At 40.6% G+C, this 23,334-nt stretch overlaps 1 protein-coding gene across 2 annotated transcripts in view; it reads right to left on the bottom strand.

Moving 5' to 3' along the window:
- dcc (DCC netrin 1 receptor) overlaps nucleotides 1-23,334 on the bottom strand; it is an 803,111-nt gene that overhangs the window by 459,522 nt on the left and 320,255 nt on the right. For both annotated transcript variants that reach the window (XM_061876767.1, XM_061876768.1), the window contains exons 6-7: nucleotides 7,443-7,597; nucleotides 2,638-2,758 (exon numbers count right to left, since the gene is read on the bottom strand). In XM_061876767.1, coding sequence (XP_061732751.1) covers nucleotides 2,638-2,758; nucleotides 7,443-7,597 — 276 coding nt within the window. The remainder of the gene's footprint in view (nucleotides 1-2,637; nucleotides 2,759-7,442; nucleotides 7,598-23,334) is intronic.

Below are 23,334 nucleotides of genomic sequence, written 5' to 3'. Positions count from 1 at the left end.
CTCATGGGACCACTGATTGGATGCGGCGCAGCCTGCTGGGATTCTCGTTTCCCGTGGCGATAGCAACCGAGCGATAACACCAACCATCTGACCCTCATAATGTGTATGTGTGTGTGTGTGTGTGTGTGTGTGTGCTGCCATCTGCGCTGAAAGAATAAAATATGTAGAAATATTAAATTGAATTCTCCGATGTATTCGTTTTACAAGGGTATCGTTTGTTAGGAAAAAAAACAACATTATTGAGTTAATTTTGAGTTTACTTCCCAGTGTTTTGCACAAAACCTATCAACCACACACAAACACACACACACACACACACACACACACACACACACACACAAATAAATGGTTAATTTAGATACTGTAATTTGGTGCTGACGTCTACTTTTTACATCCCTCCCTCTCTGTGGGACAAGCAACTATTCAAAACAGACCAACTACTTCATCCTGGAAATGCATCCATCCATCTTCTTCCGCTTATCCGAGGTCGGGTTGCAGGGGCAGCAGCCTGAAGGCCAGACTTTTTTCTCCCCAGCCACTTTGTCCAGCTCTACCCAGGGGATCCCAAGGCGTTCCTAGGCCAGCCGGGAGACGTAGTCTTCCCAACGTGTCCTGGGTCTTCCCCGTGGCCTCCTGCCGGTCGGACGTGCCCGAATCACCTCCTTAGGGAGGCGTTCGGGTGGTATCCTGACCATATGCCCAAACCACCTCATCTGGCTCCTGGAGGAGGAGCAGCTTTACATTGATTTCCCTTCAGATGGCAGAGCTTCTCACACTATCTCTAAGGGAGAGCCCCGCCACCCGGCGGAGGAAACTCATTTTGGCCGCTTGTAACCGTGATCTTGTCCCTTTGGTTATAACCCAAAGCTTATGACCATAAGTGAGGATGGGAACGTAGATCGACCGGTAAATTGAGAGCTTTGCCTTTGGAGCTGACGTCTACTTTTTACATCTCTCCCTCTCTGTGATACAAGCAACTATTCAAAGCAGGCCAACTACTTCATCCTGGAAATATTGCACTTTAACCAACAAGGAACTTTAGTTTACCAAAAATAATCAACTACATTTGTACTGTTAATGTCGTTGTTTTATTTTGCAGGGAACTTTGTCGACTCAGTGTGGGCGAAGACAATGGCGGAACCCATGACGGGACCCCCTAAACCAAAACAATAAAGCTCTTCCCAACATATTTTTACAACATACGCATGCCTCTCTGAGTTCACCATCAACAAGCTGTAACCAGGATGTGAAAAGTTAGCCAACCACTTTTGCTGAAATTGGTATTTTACCGTCCTTGTTTTTTATTTACAATATTGTGGAGAGGCGGGGCCGGCAGTCCGACAGCGAGGCAGGGCGGCGAGGAGGCGGGGACGGCGAGCGAGCGGCGAGGCGGGGCACGCCGGGAGCGATGCGCGCCGGGAGCTATGCCGCAATCAAGATCAGGTGCGTGGATCGCGCACCTGGGGACAATTTAGTAATCCTCTCGCACCGTTTAAAAGGGCGACGTAGAGACTAAAAGGAGCCAGAGGGAAGCTGATGTGGAGCAAGAGAGGAAGAGAGCCAGAGGCAGACGACGAGGGAGCGGAGAAGAGGAGCTGAAAAGCGACCTGCACTGAGGTTTTATTTGCAAGTCACAACCCTGCTCAACAATGTCCTTATTTGGTGGTCCATGGAACCCACACGACAGCGAGAGTCTGTCACAAATATATAATTGATATATCTCCTGAATGAAAAAAACGTGAAATATGCATTTTTTTGCGTCTTGAGCACAGAGAATGCAGCCGCTCTCCAATGTGCATACCTTCAGCACTGACAAAAAAAAGTGGGTTCCATCATAGATGGATAGTATAAAATGCCCATAAAAAGCACGATAACATAAATGTGCAGTAAATAAGAATTTCTCCGTGGTGATGACCCATGAAATAAATGTAAAATCCTCATTTAAATAAGGCAGTCTGCACCATTTTTCAAATGCACACGCAGTCTTAGTCGATCATATGCAACACGCCCACTAATAGTACACGCAATTTTAAAGATTGCACACGCGGTTTAGTGCATGGTATTTAGATCTTAACAAAACAGGCCCTATGTGTACCATCCAATCTGAACCTCAGTCTTACACCCTTGCACAACACAGTGTCGGGAGACACTTTCCCATTGAATGCCAACACTTCTTGCCAGTGTTCTGGCGAGACGTGCTCCCCATTGGAATCCATGCACCCCCTCCATCTGTGCATGCATATGAATCCAGAAAATGCGGAAATTAAATCGGTCAATGAAAAACTCTTTTACGAGTTTAATCGTTGCACAAACTACAGTTTATATTTTTATTTTGTCTTTTCTTATACATGTTTCAGACTATAAAAAATCAAATGTGTGATTAGGTCAAACGGGGGTTGACAGTCGATGGTTTAATTATGTTCAATGTGAGATGTAAATGTTGGTCTTACAAGGGTTCCAGTAAAAAGAGTGATTGGTTGAAATATGTATTGCTGTATTTCTGTTTCACAATGACAACATTCAAATGTCAGAGACAATCCAATACGATGAGAAGGTTTTTACTCATGTAGAAATGTAGATGATTCATCATTTGCAGTGTCAACACATGATTATTCTTTGTAGGGTGGCAGTTCCTACCTGGTTCTCGAAGCAACAGTTGAGCCATCGCCTGTGAGCTGCCAGCGATGTTCTCTGCCACACACTGATAAAATCCTTCATCTGACTTGACCAAACCCAAAATCTGCAGGTTACTGCCATCCTAAACAAACAAACAAAAAAAACATGTCATAAACCTAAAGAGCATGTGGAAAAACGGTGTGAGAGCATCAATTCAACAATTTGTGATTTGACTGTAGGTTCTGTAATCAGGGATGAAAAGTGGGGTTTTAACGGTTCGCCATAAACACGGTCATTTTAAAGGCCTATTGAAATGAGATTTTCTTATTTAAAACGGGGATAGCAGGTCCATTCTATGTGTCATACTTGATCATTTTGCGATATTGCCATATTTTTGCTGAAAGGATTTAGTAGAAAATATCGACGATAAAGTTCGCAACTTTTGGTTGCTAACAGAAAAGCCCTGCCTTTACCGGAAGTCGCAGACGATGACGTCACCCGTTGATGGCTCCTCACATCCACACATTGTTTTTAATGGGAGCCTCCAACAAAAACAGCTATTCGGACTGAAAAAACGACTATTTCCACATTAATTTGAGTGAAGATGAAAGATTTGTGTTTGAGGATATTGATAGCGACGGACTAGTAAGAAAAAAAATAAAATCAAGTTAAAAAAAACAAACTGTGATTGCTTTGGGACGGATTCAGATGTTTTTAGACACATTTACTAGGATAATTCTAAGAATCCCTTATCTTTCTATTGTGTTGCTAGTGTTTTTTTGAGTTAAATAGTACCTAATAGTCGGAATGATGTGTGTCCATGGGTGTCTTGAGGCCAGTGTCTGATGGAAGTCGGCGGCAGGTGTATGGACGGCACAAGCTCAGCTGATCTCCGGTAAGTGGCGACTTTTTACCACAATTTTCTCACCGAAAACTGCTGGTTGACCTTTGGTCGGGATCCATGTTCGCTCGACCGCTCTGATCCATAGGAAAGCTTCACCTCCGGGAATTTCAAACAAGGAATCACCGTGTGTTTGTGTGGCTAAAGGCTAAAGCTTCCAAACTCCATCTTTCTACTTTGACTGTTCCATTATTAATTGAACAAATTGCAAAAGATTCAGCAACACAGATGTCCAAAATACTGTGTAATTATGCGGTTAAAGCAGAAAACTTTTAGCTGTGTGCGTGCGCAGCGCTAATATTTCCTAACAGTCCGTGACGTCACGCGTACACGTCATCATTCCGCTACGTTTTCAACAAGAAAATCCCGGGAAATTTAAAATTGCAATTTAGTCAACTAAAATGGCTGTATTGGCATGTGTTGCAATGTTAATATTCCATCATTGATATATAAACTATCAGACTGCGTGGTCGGTAGTAATGGGTTTCAGTAGGCTTTTAAGGTCACGCTTTGGTTCACTTTGGCTACATTCTACGGAGAGTTTGAAGTCTTTTTGAGCAACCACACAAAAGGATTTGTAACCAAAAATAATGGTTTTTAGATTTCAAAACATTGTAAACGACAATAAAGATTTGCAAACACATTCTTCCTTAAATTGCATAAAATGTTTGGGTTGTAATTGTTTTATATTCCATTGGAAATCATTCACTTCGAGTTATGTTTTTGGGCTAAAGTGGTCTTATGATTTTTTGGTAACACTTTAGTATGAGAAACATATTCACCATTATTAGTTGCTTATTAGAATGCAAATTAGTAACATATTGGCTCTTAAATAGTCATTATTAAGTACTTATTAATGCCTTATTTTGCATGGTCTTATTATACAACCGGTCAGCCATTAACTAAGAGTCTTCCCTCAATAACCTCAGAATGATTGCTTGTTAGTACTAAGTAAAGAAGTTAAAGTGAAATTAATTATATTTATATAGTGCTTTTCTCTAGTGACTCAAAGCCAATATCCAAGTTACATTTAAACCAGTGTGGGTGGAACTGGGAGCAGGTGGGGAAAGTGTCTTGCCCAAGGACACGACGACAGTGACTAGGATGGCGAAAGCGAGCATCGTACCTGGAACCCTGAAGTTGCTGGCAAGGCCACTCTACCAACCGAGCTATACCTCCCCCAAGTTGTTGTATATGAGTCTCCCTTTAATACCACTTAATGAATATGATCTGTTCTTACATAAAAAAACACAAAACTACGATAACCATAACCCTAACCCTTAAGTGTTTGTTACTTAGAACATGTTCAACTAGTGTCCAAATAACTCCAAATTAAGTCTTTCTTACTTAGAATATGGTACCGATTTTTAAATCTTATTTCGGATTGTAGTCAGCTGGAGGCGTGTCTTAATAAAATCAAACGTCCGCTATCTTTTTGCAACTCAACGCCAAAAAAACGGAAATGCTGATTATCGGTCCTGCTAGACACCGACCTTTATTTAATAATACAACGTTAACATTTGACAACCAAACAATTACACAAGGCGACTCAGTAAGGAATCTGGGTATTATCTTCGACCCAACTCTCTCGTTTGAGTCACACATCAAAAGTGTTACTAAAACGGCCTTCTTTCATCTCCGTAAAATCGCTTGAATTTCTTCCATTTTGTTCACCCCCGACGCTGAGATAATTATTCATGTGTTTGTTATGTCTCGTCTTGATTACTGTAACGTAATATTTTCGGGTCTCCCCATGTCTAGCATTAAAAGATTACAGTTGGTACAAATTGCGGCTGCTAGACTTTTGACAAGAACAAGAAAGTTTGATCACATTACGCCTGTACTGGCTCACCTGCACTGGCTTCTGTGCACTTAAGGTGTGACTTTAAGGTTTTACGACTTACATATAAAATACTACACGGTCTAGCTTCAGCCTATCTTGCTGATTGTATTGTACCATATGTCCCGGCAAGGAATCTGCGTTTAAAGAACTCCAGCTTATTAGTGATTCCCAGAACCCAAAAACAAGTCTGTGGGCTATAGAGCGTTTTCTATTTGGGCTCCAGTACTCAGGAATGCCCTCCCGGTAACAGTTAGAGATGTTACCTCAGTACAAGCATTTAAGTCACATCTTAAAACTCATTTGGACACTCTAACCTTTAAATAGACACCCTTTTTAGACCAGTTGATCTGCTGTTTCTTGTCTTTTCTTCTCTGCCCACCTCTTCATTGTGGACAGGGGGAAACAGGTCCGGTGGCCATGGATGAAGTGCTGGCTGTCCAGAGTCGGGATCCGGGGTTGGGGACATCTCTGCGCTGCTGACCCGTCTCCGCTTGGGATGGTCTCCTGCTGACCCCACTATGGACTGGACTCTCACTTTTATGTTAGATCCACTATGGACTGGACTCTCACTATTATGTTAGATCCACTATGGACTGGACTCTCACTATCATGTTAGATCCACTCTGGACTGGACTCTCACTATTATGTTAGATCCACTATGGACTGGACTCTCACTATTATGTTGGATCCACTATGGACTGGACTCTCACTATTATGTTAGATCCACTATGGACTGGACTCTCACTATTATGTTGGATCCACTATGGACTGGACTCTCAGTATTATGTTAGATCCAGTATGGACTGGACTCTCACTATTATGTTAGATCCACTATGGACTGGACTTTCACAATATTATGTTAGACCCACTCAACGTCCATTGCTTTCGGTCTCCCCTTAGAGGGGGGAATTGCCCACATATGCGGTCCAAGCTTTCTCCTAGTCATTCACATCGACGTCCTACTGGGGTGAGTTTTTCCTTGCCCTTATGTAGGCTCTGTACCGCGAATATCGTTGTGGTTTGTGCAGCCGTTTAAGACACTTGTGATTTAGGGTTATATAAATAAACATTGATTGATTAATTGAGCGTTTTATTTTCGGGCTCCAGTACTCTGGAAGGCTCTATTGGCAAAAGTTAGAGATGCTACTTAGGGGAAGCATTCAAGTCCAACCTTGAAACTCATATATACCCTAACTTTTGGATAGATCCTGTTTAAACCAGTTGACCTGCCGCTTTTCTTTTCTGCTCCTGCATGGAGAGGATACCATGTGGTCATGGATACTTTATCGAGTGGTACCAGTATGGAAGAAGCGCTGGCTGATCCAAATCGTGAACCGGGTTGGGTCACTCTTCAATGCACAGCTGGTGACGTCTTTGCGTTGCCGGCTTGTATACTGCAAGAATATTCCCCTAAGATCGTCTGTTAGTTTCCCGATGGACTGGACTCTCACATTGTCTAATAATGTAATAATTCAATAAGTGTACCCATACGGCATCCATTGCAGACGGTCACCCTGAAGGTGAGTACCCACATCTGTGGTCCCTTGCCAAGGTGTCATCTTATTCCAGTTTGGGCTTTTGAAGTGTTTCCTTGTCTGGAAGTGGGTTAAGAACAGCGAATGTCCTTGTGGTTTGTGAAACCCTTTAAAGCACTTGTGATTAAGGGCTATATAAATAAATTGTGATTGATACTCCAGTTTCTGGATTACCGCCCTACGTTCTGAGCCACACTACACTATGATGTACTACTATCATAGATATGGCTATGTTTATTGTTTATATCCTTGTACCAACTTTATTCCACAAAACATTGTAAAGACAAAAGCCAAAAGCAATTCAGAAACCCCACATAGTTTGGGCAGTTTTATAGACTTTTTCATCATAACATTAACACCAAAATGTCAATCCCCTTTAATATATAAAGGTATGGAGCATGCTTCAAAACCTGTTCCACATATGACATAAACTGAATTGAATACAATCATTGGACTTTCCGTTTCGTGTGTGTGTGTGTGTGTGTGTGTGTGTGTGTGTGTGTGTGTGTGTGTGTGTGTGTGTTTGTCTTGGCTCTGCTTGGCTCACCACTATTTGAAAGTAGTCACTAGGGATAACTTCCTCTCCATTCTTTAACCAGCGGATGGTCGGTGCTGGGTTTCCTGTCACTGCACACTCCAGCTCGATGTCGGTGGATTCGTAGGCATATGTGTTGGTTGGATAGTTGAGGAACTGAGGCGGAACTGTAAAAATAAACACCAGACAGAAATAAGCATCAAAGGAATAGTCCCACACGAGTCTTTTGTGAGGACTCAGCAACTCTTTGGTCGCTTTTTGATGAGGATGTGTTAAATGTCAGATCTTATGCAGGAACAAAAACATATTCAACAAAGATTTGTAAACGGTTCTTCCAATTAAGACAGTATTCGTTCTCAAACTGTGTGACTGTTTTTTTTCTTGGGTTACTGGAGACTTTGAGAGGCCCTGACGTGAAAGCACATATTAGTTTTAAAGTGCCCCTTTTATGCTAAAAACATTGGCAATTATTTCATAGGTCTGGACGTAAACCTGATGTCTACAGATAAAACTGCCCCCAAATTAGAATAGAAAAATAGAAACGAGTAGCAATTTTAGGTGTTTTCAAATGAGTTTCAGCACATTTTGGAACACTGACTTTTAGCTCCAAAATGTGGGCGGGACTGCATCAGCCTGCTGACGTCACTTACAAAAGACTGACGCAGTGTTATTTAGCGTATTATGTAATATGGTACCATCTTTATGATGAATCACAATATTTTCTATGTGAAGGAATTAACAAATATTTCAGGTTGTATAACTAATTACAACTAAAGAATGGTTCAGTCTGCATTTATTTCCAAATGATGGGAATATGCACAAAGTATGGACCTTGCCAATCAAATTGACTCACCTAAAGTGAGACGGACCAAACCAGAGACATACAGATTACCAATCATGCCTTGCACCTGTATTGTACAAGGTTGTGGTCATAAGCCGAAAAGTTGGTCAACTTTCAGATTCCACTCATTACCAACTAAAACTCCAGACCCACTAAAGCAATAAATAGTCAACTTGGATCTGGCAATATTGGTTGAAAGATAAAGCAAGATGACAGCTTGTTCTCAACATTTTATACCCAAGGGCTAGTCTGAATTTACCAGCTCAAGTTGGAGTACACGTCTTTTGCTGAAAGATTCAGCCATCCTATCGGTCGGCATCCTGAAAGTGAACATTGTAAGTAATTGTTTGTTGTTGTCGAATAAATGGCTGGCACTAAGTGTCAGAAAAAAAATTATGTAAATTATCCAAAAACTTTCTGTTCTCTTCGTTCCCAATGATCAGACAAGAGGCTGTCTTTGTTGCGTCAAGCCAAAAGCTTGGAAAATTCCATTGTGTATGATGGGAGGAGAAGGGAGGTGGTTTATCTATTGTGATCCAAGACCTGCCAAAGCTGAATCCAGGACTAACCCAAGGCCGAGGCATCTTTTTTTAAAAATAATAATAATAATGGTGGATTAGATTTATATCGCGCTTTTCTATTGTTAGATACTCAAAGCGCTCACATTGAAGTGGGAACCCATCATTCATTCACACCTGGTGGTGGTAAGCTACATCTGTGGCCACAGCTACCCTGGGGTAGACTGACGGAAGCGTGGCCGCCAGTTTGCGCCGACCACCACCTATCATTCATTCATCATTCATTCACCAGTGTGAGCAGCACCGGGGGCAAGGCTGAAGTGTCCTGCCCAAGGACACAACAACAGCGCTTTTTGGGATGTCAATAGGTGGGAAGCGAACCTGCAACCCTCAGGTATCTGGCACGGCCGCTCTACCCACTACGCCATGCCGCCCCTTTTGTGTTAAAGTAACCAAAAACAAGAGCTGTGTACATAACCCCCATTCCTTTAGAAACAGATGTTGTTCTGTAAACAGAGAATATTCAAATAAAAGAGGAGACCTGAACCTTTTTTCTCCAGAGCGTGGTGGAAGACTGTACAGGGAGTACAGTCGCCATGTTTCTCCTCAATTGAGCCAAATTGAACTCGGTCTCTGTTTATTTCCTTGCTTCTTGTCTTGTTAAATAGATGTCATTGATGATTGAACTAGGGCAGCTAGTTTTTTTGTTTGTAGACAGCTAGCTTGACAGTGTAGTATAGTTGTAACAAGCATTCCGTGCTGCATGTATCATGATACATATTATAGTGACTTACTCGATGGACCGTTGTCTGGGCCTGCTGGCCAGGTACATTTTTTTCAGTTGATTTTGGGTAGGGGGAAAATAGTTTCAACAGCTGCAAAAATTATTTGCGCAAAAAATTTGTCTTTAGTTGTGATAAATTTTTTTGGAGCGATGTCTTCCTTGCCTGGCACATTAAAGCAATTCCATCAATCATAACAGAGTGTGCCACTCAGTGCACCAGAATCACTCCATATCTGTCAGCATAGCTGACAGCAAGCTCCCCATTTACAGCACCAAGCCATGCTGTTCCTGACTCTCGGCTCCGTTTATTGACAGAAGTAGGAAGTATGTTGCTATGAGTACTTAAATCAATGCACGCAGGAAAGAAGCTTGCTTAAAATAGCCAAAACACGGCAAATGTTGTTTATATTACATACTATGAATGTGTCTGCTACTACATTGTATACATACTTATAGCATTTATATAAAACTATGGAGGTTTTAGACATTGTTTTAGAGGGCTTTGAAGGCAACATTGGTGACTCCCATTAGCTGCAATGTTGAATGCATCTTGCAGGCATTTTTTTAATCTTTCAACCCCAGGAAAAAAAGACATACCATATTTTCTGGACCATAGAGCGCACCCACTAAATTTTAGAAGAAAAACCTTTTTTTTTTAAATATACTAGCCGCACCGGATTATAAACCACAAGTGAAATGTGATTTACACAGTAATATTCTGTAAATGTATATTTATAAACCCTGTTTCCATATGAGTTGGGAAATTGAGTTAGATGTAAATATAAACGGAATACAATGATTTGCAAATCCTTTTCAACCCATATTCAATTGAATGCACTACAAAGACAAGATATTTGATGTTCAAACTCATAAACTTTATTTTTTTTTGCAAAATATAATTAACTTAGAATTTCATGGCTGCAACATGTGCCAAAATAGTTGGGATAAGACATGTTCACCACTGTGTTACATCATCTTTTCTTTTAACAATACTCAATAAACGTTTGGGAAATGAGGAAACTGTTGAAGCTTTGAAAGTGGAATTATTTCCCATTCTTGTTTTATGTAGAGCTTCAGTCGTTCAACAGTCCGGGGTCTCCACTGTCGTATTTTACGCTTCATAATGTGCCACACATTTTCCAAGGGAGACAGGTCTGGACAGCAGGCGGGCCAGGAAAGTACCCGCACTCTTTTACTATGAAACCACGCTGTTGTAACACGTGGCTTGGCATTGTCTTGCTGAAATAAGCAGGGGCGTCTATGATAACGTTGCTTGGATGACAACATATGTTGCTCCAAAACCTGTATGGACCTTTCAGCATTAATGGTGCCTTCACAGATGTGTAAGTTACCCATGCCTTGGGCACTAAAACACCCCTATACCATCACAGATGCTGGCTTTTGAACTTTGCGCCTATAAAAATCCGGATGGTTATTTTCCTCTTTTTTCCGGAGGACACCACGTCCACAGTTTCCAGATATAATTTGAAATGTGGACTCGTCAGACCACAGAACACCTTTCCACTTTGCATCAGTCCATCTTAGATGAGCTCGGGCCCAGAAAAAACAGCAGCGTTCCTTGGTATTGTTGATAAATGAGTTTTGCTTTGCATAGCAGAGTTTTAACTTGCACTTACAGATGTAGCGACCAACTGTAGTTACTGATAGTGGTTTTCTGAAGTGTTACTGAGCCCATGTGGTGATATCCTATACACACTTGGGCCCAGAGAAAACAGCGGCATTCCTTGGTGTTGTTGATAAATGGGTTTTGCTTTGCATAGCAGAGTTTTAACTTGCATTTACTGATGTAGCGACCAACTGTAGTTACTGACAGTGGTTTTTTTAAATGTTCCTGAGCCCATGTGGTGATATCCTTTACACACTGATGTCGGTTTTTGATGCAGTACCACCCGAGGGCTCAAAGGTCCGTAAAAGCATCGCTTATGTGCAGTGACTTCTACAGATTCTCTGAACCTTTTTGATGATTTTACGGACCGTAGATGGTAAATCCCTAAATTCCTTTCTATAGCTCGTTGAGAAATGTTGTTCTAAAACGTTTCGACAATTTGCTGAGAAATTGGTGACCCTCGCCCCTTGCTTGTTTGTGAATTACTTAGCATTTAGTGGAAGCTGTTTTTATACCCAATCATGGCACCCACCTGTTCCGAATTAGCCCGCACACCTGTGGGATGTTCCAAATAAGTGTTTGATGAGCATTTCTCAACTTTAGCAGTATTTATTGCCACCTTTCCCAATTTCTTTGTCACGTGTTGCTGGCATCAATTTCTAAATTTAATCATTATTTGCAAATCATAGTATTCCGTTTATATTTGCATCTAACACAATTTCTTAACTCATATGGAAACGGGGTTTGTACATACCTTAATTTGTTTCCAAATGATGACTCTAACACAGCAGAAAATAACGGCTGATCAAACAAAACGCAAGTCATCGTCATAGACCGACTAGCTGTGGAAGCTAACTCTTCAATTAGCTAAACAGACTCAATAACTCCATGGTGATGTTATGGTGGGTTTACTGAGGAATTTGTAAACTGAAACAATACAAAAAGAATGCTGTTTTGAGTTAACACTAACACAGACACTCGTAAACATGTTAGCATATTAGGTGACGCTAACGACACAAGCATCATACGATAGATAGCACGTACAAATAAATATGCATGAATACACTCATGAATACATCACACATGGGACGGTTTAGTGAGTATAAACAGTTTTAGTTATACTGTGAAAGTTACAAACGTTGCTTGGAGTGATGAATAAAGAATTTACACGAGTATAAACGCTATATACGGCTGAAAGAAAAAGAACAAATCTCAACCCGTAAATATAAGGAGCCTGCAGCCCATGTAGTGAGCGAATTTGTCCAAAAGACGAGTATCATTTGCAGTGATCATGTTCATGTTTCTGACTTCAAAGAAGAAGTGTGTAAGGTCAGAGTTTGGAAGGAAAAATTTAAAATACTCAAGCCAGATGTGATCCCAAAATCCAGGAAAACCCTCAGGAGAGAAAGATTAAGTTGTCCCCTCCGCACTTGGCATGATAATAATAAATATACTAAAATCGAGCCAAAAAGTCAAACCTGCAAGTTTATGCAAATTCCAAGGCCGGCCCATTTTTTAATGACTAATACTACTCCATCTGAAAAGCAAAATGCATTATACATAGAGTTGTTCTTCCGTCCAGTGGTTCTATTGAGCAGTTTTACTGATCAGTACTGATTTAGACGCTCTCCGGAACATTCTGTTTTTGTGTGTCTCAGGCTGTGTTTTAGTTAGAGATAATGGTGCCTCAGTGAGTCGTTGTTGGTGCAGTCCAGTTTAAAGGCAATGATTAGCTCTTAATTAGAGCATTACTGCAGTAATAAAGTTTTACCTACTGATAATGACATGTTGATAGAAAACACATGCAGATACCCTACGTTTAAACTCAGACTCCTCTTTTCTTTCATTTCATTTTCCTACGTCTATGACCTGGTTTCACTAATTGTTCATTTACTTATTTTACACATTTTACGTCGGCCTCCCCTCTGTCTTCCCATTTTTGCATCTGTAAAGACACATTCATTCTCTTAACCTATGAGAATCCAAAGGGACATATTTATGTATATTATCAGTCATCAGCTCATGTTAATTAGCAAAAATTGAAAAAAGGAAACTGTGTTTCACCTTTCATCCAAAAGATGCATACATTTCCAAGTTTCACGGGTGGTGTTTCCCTGTATTTATGGTGGGCATGGTGACAACCTGGATGTTGTTGCTATAAAAGGCCTTCTGAAATGAGATTTTCTTATTTAAACGGGGATAGCAGGTCCATTCTATGTGTCATACTTGATCATTTCGCGATATTGCCATATTTTTGCTGAAAGGATTTAGTAGAGAACATCGACGATTAAGTTCGCAACTTTTGGTCGCTAATAAAAAAGCCTTGCCTTTACCGTAAGTAGCAGCCGATGACATCACCGGTGTGAAGGCTCCTCACATCCTTACATTGTTTATAATGGGAGCTTCCACCAGCAAGAGCTATTTGGACTGAGAAAACGACAATTTTCCCATTAATTTGAACGAAGATGAAAGATTCATGTTTGAGGATATTGATAGCGAAGGACTAGAAAAAATAAATTAAAAAACAAAGTAAAAAAAAAAAAGGCGATTGCATTGGGAGCGATTCAGATGTTTTTGACACATTTACTAGGATAATTCTGGGAAATCCCTTATCTTTCTATTGTGTTTCTAGTGTTTTAGTGAGTTTAACAGTACCTGATAGTCAGAAGGGTGTGTCCACGGGTGTGTTGATGCCAGTGTCTGAGGGAAGTCACGGCAGCTGCCCGGATGATGCAAGCTCCGCAGATCTCCGGTAAGAGGCGACTTTTTACCACAATTTTCTCACCGAAACTTGCCGGTTGACAAATGGTCGGGAACCATGTTCACTTGACCGCTCTGATCCATAGTTAAGCTTCACCTCCGAGAATTTTAAACAAGGAATCACCGTGTGTTTGTGTGGCTAAAGGCTAAAGCTTCCCACTTCCATCTTTCTACTTTGACTTCTTCATTATTAATTGAACAAATTGCAAAATATTCAGCAACACAGATGTCCAAAATACTGTGTAATTGCGCGATGAAAAGAGACGACTTTTAGCCGCAAGTGGTGCTGACTAATATGTCCCCTCCAACCCGAGATGTCAGGCGCACGCGTCATCATACGCATCATCATTCCACGACGTTTTCACCAAGAAACTCCGCGGGAAATTAAAAATTGTAATTTAGTAAACTAAACTGTCCGTATTGGCATGTGTTGCAATGTTAAGATTTCATCATTGATGTATAAACTATCAGACTGCGTGGTCGGTAGTAGTGGGTTTCAGTGAGCCTCTAAAGATCGGTAACAAATTTTGTACTTTTATGGGTAGGCTACTGACAGAAATAAGTCTATACTACTAATTCACGTAAAAGTGACAATATTTCATTACCTTTTTTTGCAAATGATGTCACGTCCGGTTGCAGGCTCAGCACTGCCTCAAGCAATTGGCGGGCAAACAGTCGTATTCGTAGCAGACTACCTCTTGGCAATGTTGCAATTTCCCATGCCAACAAAGCCAGGGGGAGAACATGCAAACTCCACACAGAAAGATCCCGAGCCCAGGACTGAACTCAGGACTATTCAGGACCTTTGTATTGTGAGGCAGATGCACTAACGCTTGTTCCACCGTGCTGCCCATGTATTAAACAGCTAGGGTGTATTAAATACAATTTTTTCAGTCTAAACACTTTCTTAGACTCAACCGAAGATAAAACTGGCACATTCAACTTAATGGCAAAGACTAATTCCTGACTACACCAACACCGCTGGTACAAAACTGAAATGCATACTAATTCATACTTGCGAATGAAAGTTTAAAAAATCCTCATGTAATTGGACAGCAAAGTCAAAATGTTAAATGTTAAAAGTGACATGTTATTACTAAACAAAATAACATTTGTTATCACACACCAAAGTAATGAAAATTGCTACTGTTGAGTGCTGGTCTCAATTACCAGATATTGGGAATTGGTAGCATATCGGTAAATGTGAAAGGTACCCATCCCTAGTTGCTGTTATGGCATAATAGATTGTTTGCCTTCTTAGTGGCAAAACAACTTTTTTAGGCCACTCTTCCTCTAAAATAAGACAATATTTAGGGGAAAATTTTCAGGAAACAGGTGTAAGTGCAATGGCAGTGTGAAAGAGCCCATGTACTGTATGTCAAACTAAATAGGGCTCCCTCGAAATCTCTGGTTTAGACCAATGTCCTTATACCTCTCCCCAAAAGATTGTCTCATTGGAAAAGGTGGCCACTAAAAAGGTTTTTTTTTGCCACTGAAAGGGCGAACAACCTATTGGTGTGCAGGATGACTGTTCACCAGCCTCCAAGAGCCACTAAAGTTCACCCTTTCAATGATTTGAAATTAATTGATGTTCTTTGCTTCGATCCAAAGTAGTGCGCACAGTAAAAGTGGCAAGTGAAATTGTTTTCAAATGAGTAATATATTCACTATGAACAATGTAATATGGACTGCATACATTATCACATATTTTTAGTTGCGTTTTTCCCCAAAAAATACTAGAAAGGTATTCTGATTGTTCTACATAGTCTGTGTTGTATCAATAATTTCACCTTAAAGGCCTGCTGAAACCCACCTCACAGTCTGATAGTTTATATATCAATGATGAAATATTAACATTGCAACACATGCCAATACGGCCTTTTTAGTTTACTAAATTGCAATTTTAAATTTCCTGCGAGTTTCTTGTTGGAAACGTCGTGTAATGATGACGTGTACGCGTGACGTCACAGACTGTTAGGAAATATGAGCGCTGCACACACACACAGCTAAAAGACGTTTGCTTTAACAGCATAATTACACAGTATTTTGGAGATCTGTGTTGCTGAATCCTTTGCAATTTGTTCAATTAATATTGGAGAAGTCAAAGTAGAAAGATGGAGTTGGGAAACTTTAGCCTTTAGCCACACAAAAACACGGTGATTCCTTGTTTAAAATTCCCGGAGGTGAAACTTTACTATCGATCAGAGCGGTCAAGCGAACATGCAACCCGACCGAATGTCAACCAGCAGGTTTCGGTGAGAAAATTGTGGTAAAAAGTCGCTTCTTACCGGAGATCAGCTGAGCTTGCGCCGTCCATAAAGCTGCCGTCGACTTCCCTGAGACACTGGCGTCAAGACACCCGTGGACACACACCTCCGACTATCAGGTACTGTTAAACTCACTAAAACACTAGAAACACAATAGAAAGATAAGGGATTTCCCAGAATTATCCGAGTGAATGTGTCTAAAAACATCTGAATCCGTCCCAATGCAATCGCATTTTTTTTCTCTAGTCCGTCGCTATCAATATCCTCAAAAACGAATCTTTCATCCTCGCTCAAATGAATGGGGAAATTGTCGTTTTCTTGGTCCGAATAGCTCTCTTTGTTGGAGGCTCCCATTAAAAACAATGTGAGGATCTGAGGAGCCATCAACGGGTGACGTCATCGTCTGCGACTTCCGGTAAAGGCAGGGCTTTTCTGTTAGCGACCAAAAGTTGCGAACTTTATCGTGGATGTTCTCTACTAAATCCTTTCAGCAAAAATATGGCAATATCGCGAAATGATCAAGTATGACACATAGAATGGACCTGCTATCCCTGTTTAAATAAGAAAATCTCATTTCAGTAGGCCTTTAAGCACTCATGTTTTATTTTCTTCCTAAAAAAAGAGTTATTTGCTTTTGTTTTGAAGTAACTGTGTTCAAGATACCAGGCATTCTAAACAAAACATGTCTGACGGCAACATGACTTTCCTAGTCATGTTTGTTTGCTGACAGACTGAATATTTGTTGTTTTGGAAAGCTGGCACCTTTGCCGTGATGGCACTATGCCTTTCAGGCTCATTGTGATCTTTGTTGAGGCACAGAAATGTTTTTTATTGTGTTCTTTTCATGACTACTCACAGTTCAAATGTTGATCCTCAACGACATCAGTGTAGTCTGTTTTCTTCCTCACTATGACTTTACTATTAAAACATTATACTTTGTATTATTATTTATCCCATGTTTCTTTTTGCAGTAGATTCAAAAGACACCAAAAAATACTTTTGTTTGGTGTCAGTACAGTTCATTAAACCACTGGCCATGAAAACATCTCACATGCTTAGTTGAACTGCCAACATCCCAAACCTCACACAATCAGAAAATACTAATGCAATACTAAACCCGCCAGCAGTGTTGAACGAGCCCTCGCCCACGTTGCACCGCAAGGTTTGTGCAAATTGGCCAGCACACATGGCGCTTGCGGTTAAGTCCCAACCAACAAAATGACCCACCGTCAAAAATGTCAGGAAGATCGGAGCCTCTGCAGTAATGCAGTTGCATCCCACCCATTAATCCGAAACACCATCAAACATTTCAGGAAGATTGGAGCATATGAACAAAGTTATTTCTGTTGTATTTTTTGTGATTTTATTTTAGGTTGTTTTTTAGGCTGTTGGCATGTAGTTAAAGGCCTACTGAAACCCACTACTACCCACCACGCAGTCTGATAGTTTATATATCAATGATGAAATATTAACATTGCAACACATGCCAATACGGCCTTTTAGTTTACTAAATTACAATTTCGTCTTGAAAACGTCGCGTAATGATGACGTGTACGCAAGACATCACGCATTTTTAGGAAGTATGAGCGCTACGCACACACACACACAGCTAAATGTCGTCTGCTTTAACGGCATAATTAAACAGTATTTTGGATATCTGTGTTGCTGAATCTTTTGCAATTTGTTCATATATAATTGGAGGAGTCACAGTAGAAAGAAGGAGTTAGGAAGCTTTAGCCTTTAGCCACACAAACACATGGTGATTCCTTGTTTAAAATTCCCGGAGCTGAAACTTTACTATGGATCACAGCGAGGTCAAGCAGACATGGATCCCGACCGAATGTCAACCAGCAGTTTTCGGTGAGAAAATTGTGGTTAAAAAGTCGGCACTTATCAGCTGAGCTTGAACCGTCTGTACAGCTGCCGTCGACTCCCCTGAGACATTGGCGTCAAGACACCCGTGGACGTACATCTCCGAATATCAGGTAATATTAAACTCACTAAAACACTAGCAACACAATAGAAAGATAAGGGATTTCCCAGAATTATCATAGTAAATGTGTTTAAAAACATCGGAATCTGTCCCAATGTAATTGTGTTTTTTTGTTTTTTTTACTCATTTTTTATTTATTTATTTATTTTTTTCTAGTCTGTTGCTATCAATATCCTCAAACACAAATCTTTCATCCTCGGTCAAATTAATGGGTAAATTGTCGTTTTCTCGGTCCGAATAGCACTTTTTGTTGGAGGCTCCCATTAAAAACAATGTCAATATGTGAGGAGCCATCCACATGTGACGTCATCGTCTGCGACTTCCGGTAGAGGCAGGGCTTTTCTCTTAACACCGACAGTTGCAAACTTTATTGTGGATGTTCTCTACTAAATACTTTCAGCAAAAATATGGCAATATCGCGAAATTATCAAGTATGACACATAGAATGGACCTGCTATCCCCGTTTGAATAAGAACATGTCATTTCAGTAGGCCTTTAAGTCCCACAATCAAAAATGTCAGTAAGATCGGAGCATGTCGAAGGAAGTTATGACTAGAATAATGCTTCAACACAAGGGGGCAAGTGTAGTGTCGAAATTAACGTCCAGGCATGATCAGATCCCGACCTTAAGGTCTCATGTTAGAAAGGAGATAAGATCATCCAAAGTGCAGTAATGACAGTTAGATTGCTAATTGTGTGGGACAGATTTCGCGACCTAACTCCGCCCACTCCGAATGGCTATGAACAGGTACTGACCCACATAGCACTTCATGGTGTCATCAACATCATTTCTACCAATTAGGACAAAGAGCTGAACTTGTGCAGTCGAGTTAACGTTTTCATGTTTTGTGATTCAAAGTGTTGGCCCTAGGCCACACTCACATTATATGTCTTGGATCAGTGGTTCTCAACCTTTTTTCAGTGATGTAGCCCCAGTGAAATTTTTTTTTTAATTCAAGTACCCCCTAATCAGAGCAAAGCAATTTTGGTTGAAAAAAAGAGATAAAGAAGTAAAATACAGCACTATGTCATCAGTTTCTGATTTATTAAGTTGTATAACAGTGCAAAATATTGCTCATTTGTAGTGGTCTTTCTTAAACTATTTGGAAAAAAAGATATAAAAATAACTAAAAACTTGTTGAAAAATAAACAAGTGATTCAATTACAAATAAAGGTGTCTACACATAGAAGTAATCATCAACTTAAAGTGCCCTCTTTGGGGATTGTAATAGAGATCCATCTGGATTCATGAACTTAATTCTAAACATTTCTTCACAAAAAAAGAAATATTTAACATCAATATTTACGGAACATGTCCACAAAAAAATCTAGCTGTTATCACTGAACATTGCATTGTTGTATTTCTTTTCACAGTTTATGAACTCACATTCATATTTTGTTGAAGTATTATTCAATAAATATATTTATATAGGAATTTTGAATTGTTGTTATTTTTAGAATATCTTTGAAAAATCTCACGTACCCCTTGGCATACCTTCAAGTACCCCCAGGGGTACGCTTACCCCCATTTGAGAACCACTGCATTAAACTGGTGGGAGGGGCTAATTGTTTCTAATTATAAAAGTGGCACTGAGAGTCAATTTTTAAATTTCACTTTCAGGACCTGAAAAATATTATATTTTTCGCCATACCTGACGTACCAACAAAATATGGGAACTTTTTGTGCAAGGGGAGGGTCTCAAAAAGTCGTCCGAACATATAGAAGAAAAAAACACAGCAATTTTAATAAGGCCCTTTCAGTGCTCTGCATCACCTCTGCGGGCTTCCTCCGCTGCTTGGGGCCCTAACAACACAGTAGAACACTAAATCACAATTATGTAGTACGAGGTCAAGGCCGGATGTACTTTTCATTTTATAAATTACAAACGTTGTCCACTGTGCAATTAAATGCCCAATATATAAAGATATATAATCAATATTTCTAATTGTTTTCCACCTCTAATCACATTATGGTTAACGTGCTATAAAGGTTCCATTCTCCCATGTTGCGGGGCGGTATAGCTCGGTTAGTAGAGTGGCCGTGCCAGCAACTTGAGGGTTGCAGGTACGATCCCCGCTTCCGCCATCGTAGTTATTGCCGTTGTGTCCTTGGGCAAGACACTTTACCCAGCTGCTCCCAGTGCCACACACACTGGTTTAAATGTAACTTAGATATTGGGTTTCACTATGGAAAAGCGCTTTGAGTCACTAGAGAAAAAGCGCTATATAAATATAATTCACTTCACTTCACTTCTAGCAACAAAGAAATCACCCACTTCACTAAAGTCCGTTGCTGTGCACATTCATCCAACATACGCACTTTGGGTGGTACAACTATTCAATTTGGGAATTCTCTGTCAAAACTCGGTTGGCAAGTATTTCACCATCAACCAAAGTACTTATGCTTCTACCCGCTTCTGAGGCTGGAATACATCCAGTGAAAAATTATATTGCACTTGGAAGTTTTTGAATTCAGTGTACAACACACCTAATGAAATGTAAATGACTTGCAGGAAAACATTGTTATAGCTTAATTTGAACCACCTGGATACATCCACTGAGATGAGGATGAAAGGACCATATTGCCACTCTGTATCAACATCAAAATGTGCATTGTTGTCTTGTCTGCTTGAGTGCAAGAGAAGAAAAGTATGATCACAGTGGAAGGGCTCCTCATATATCAGTCGTGTTTGGACATCATGCATGTACTAACAGACTTTACTGACATAAAACCATTCCATCTGGACTGTGAGGCCATCATTGAACTAAATTACTACATGTGATACACATATATAATGTTGAGTCTATCAATTGATTTGAATTATTTTTTGACAGTTATTATACTACACAAACACACACACACACACACACATTTAGACGAAACATAACTTTTAAAGGGGAACTGCACTTTTTAAGACATTTTGACAAATCTCAAAAGAGACAAGGACGTATGTATTTGTTTGTTGTTTTCTTCAATAAAATTTGAATTTCTGCCGATTTTCACCCGGACAACCATATTGAGAACGTGCCGTGATGGCACTGCCTTTAGTATCTTCTCCGACCTGTCGTCGCGTCCACTTTTTCTCCATACAAACAGCGTGCCGGACCAGTCGCATGTTGTATGCGGCTTCTAAAGAAACACTAAGTGACTGCAAGACATACTTGATCAACAGCCATACAGGTCACACTGAAAGTGGCCGTATAAACAACTTTATCACTGTTACAAAGATGCGCCACATTGTGAACCCACACCAAACAAGAATGACAAACACATTTCAGAAGAACATCCACACCGTAACACAACGCAAACACAACAGAACAAATACCCAGAATCCCTTGATGCCCTAACTATTACGGGACGCTAAAGTATACACCCCCGCTACCACCAATCGTCAGCCCCCCCCCCCCCCCCCACACACACACACACCCCTCCCCCCCAACCCAGCCCACCTTAATCCCCTCCCCATCTCCCGAATTCAGAGGTCTCAAGGTTGGCCAGTATGGGTGTAATCCACCCTGGCTCTAAATCACTCTAAAAATGCATCTAAAAAGAGCCTTCCGTAACCTGCATAGTAACCTAGCTCGAGCGGCATTTTTGTAAGAGCAAACACTAAGGAGCCTTGCTCAAAGAGACACTCACAAGGCTACGGCATTAAGAAGAGGTAAGCTAGCTTCTGGTAAGCAACTGAATCCATTTTGAGTTTGTAGTGGTTAAAGGCCTACTGAAACCCACTACTACCGACCATGCAGTCTGATAGTTTATATATCAATGATGAAATCTAAAAGGCCGTTTTAGTTTACTAAATTACAATTTTAAATTTCCTGCGAAGTTTCTTGTTGAAAACGTCGCGGAATGATGACGCGTATGATGACGTGTGTTTGTGACGTTATTGGTTGGAGGGGACGTATTAGCCCAGCACCACTTACGGATGTGAGGAGCCCTCACACCGGTGACGTCAAGCGCACATACTTCCGGTAAAGGCAAGGCTTTTTCATTAGCGACCAAAAGTTGCGAACTTTATCGTGGATGTTCTCTGCTAAATCCTTTCAGCAAAAATATGGCAATATCGTGAAATGATCAAGTATGACACATAGAATGGACCTGCTATCCCTGTTTAAATAAGAACATCTCATTTCAGTAGCCCTTTATTGCTACATAACCAATCAAGCCTTGCACCCGTATAGTACAAGGTTGTGGTCATAAGCCGAAAGGTTGGTTATTTTTCAGATTCCACTTGTTACCAACTAAAACTCCAGACCCCCTAAAGCAGGGCTCGGCAACCTTTTACCACTCAAAGAGCCATTTTGACCCGTTTCACAAAATAAAGAAAACAATGGGAGCCACAAAACTCTTTTGAAATTTAAAATGAAATAACACTCCATACGTAGTTTTTTTTTTTACTTTGTGCTATGTATATAAACCAGGGGTGTCAGACACGCGGCACGCACCTTAATATGAAAATATAATGATAATGGGGCCCGCGAGTTTTATATGAATGCCGCTTGACAGCATCACACTTGCCAAACCTTCCGAATATTCCGAGAGACTACCGAATGTCAGATCAACCATTCTCGCGAATGTTTGCAGATTTTCCTCCGATTAACAATAATAAGGGCATCCTATGAAGGTGCTGCTTTATGACGCCCTCTACAACACGTTCAATCAGCTTGCACACAAAGCAACACTGGAGGTGACAATGGCGTGCGTATTTTCTGCGCATGCGTACTAGGTCGCGTTGCGCAGAGCGGACGGCGGGAGGCAGGGGTCTTAAACGACCATTGTGTGTGTGTGGATAAGGATAAGGTTAGGTGGGATTTACCCTGGATAACCTTATTAGTGTAGAATGGCCTTTTAAGGCCTACTGAAACCCACTACCAACCACGCAGTCTGATAGTTTATATATCAAAGATGAAATATTAACATTGCAACACATGCCAATACGGCCTTTTTAGTTTACTAAATTGCAATTTTTAATTTCCTGGGAGTTTCTTGTTCAGAACGTCGCGGAATGATGACGTGCACACACACAGCTAAACGTCGTCTGCTTTAACCGCATAATTACACAGTATTTTGGACATCTGTGTTGCTGAATCTTTTGCAATTTGTTCAATTA

This window comes from Nerophis ophidion, linkage group LG17 (genome assembly GCF_033978795.1).
Source record: "Nerophis ophidion isolate RoL-2023_Sa linkage group LG17, RoL_Noph_v1.0, whole genome shotgun sequence".
NCBI lineage: Eukaryota > Metazoa > Chordata > Actinopteri > Syngnathiformes > Syngnathidae > Nerophis > Nerophis ophidion.
This window is presented reverse-complemented; position numbering and strand designations above follow the sequence as displayed.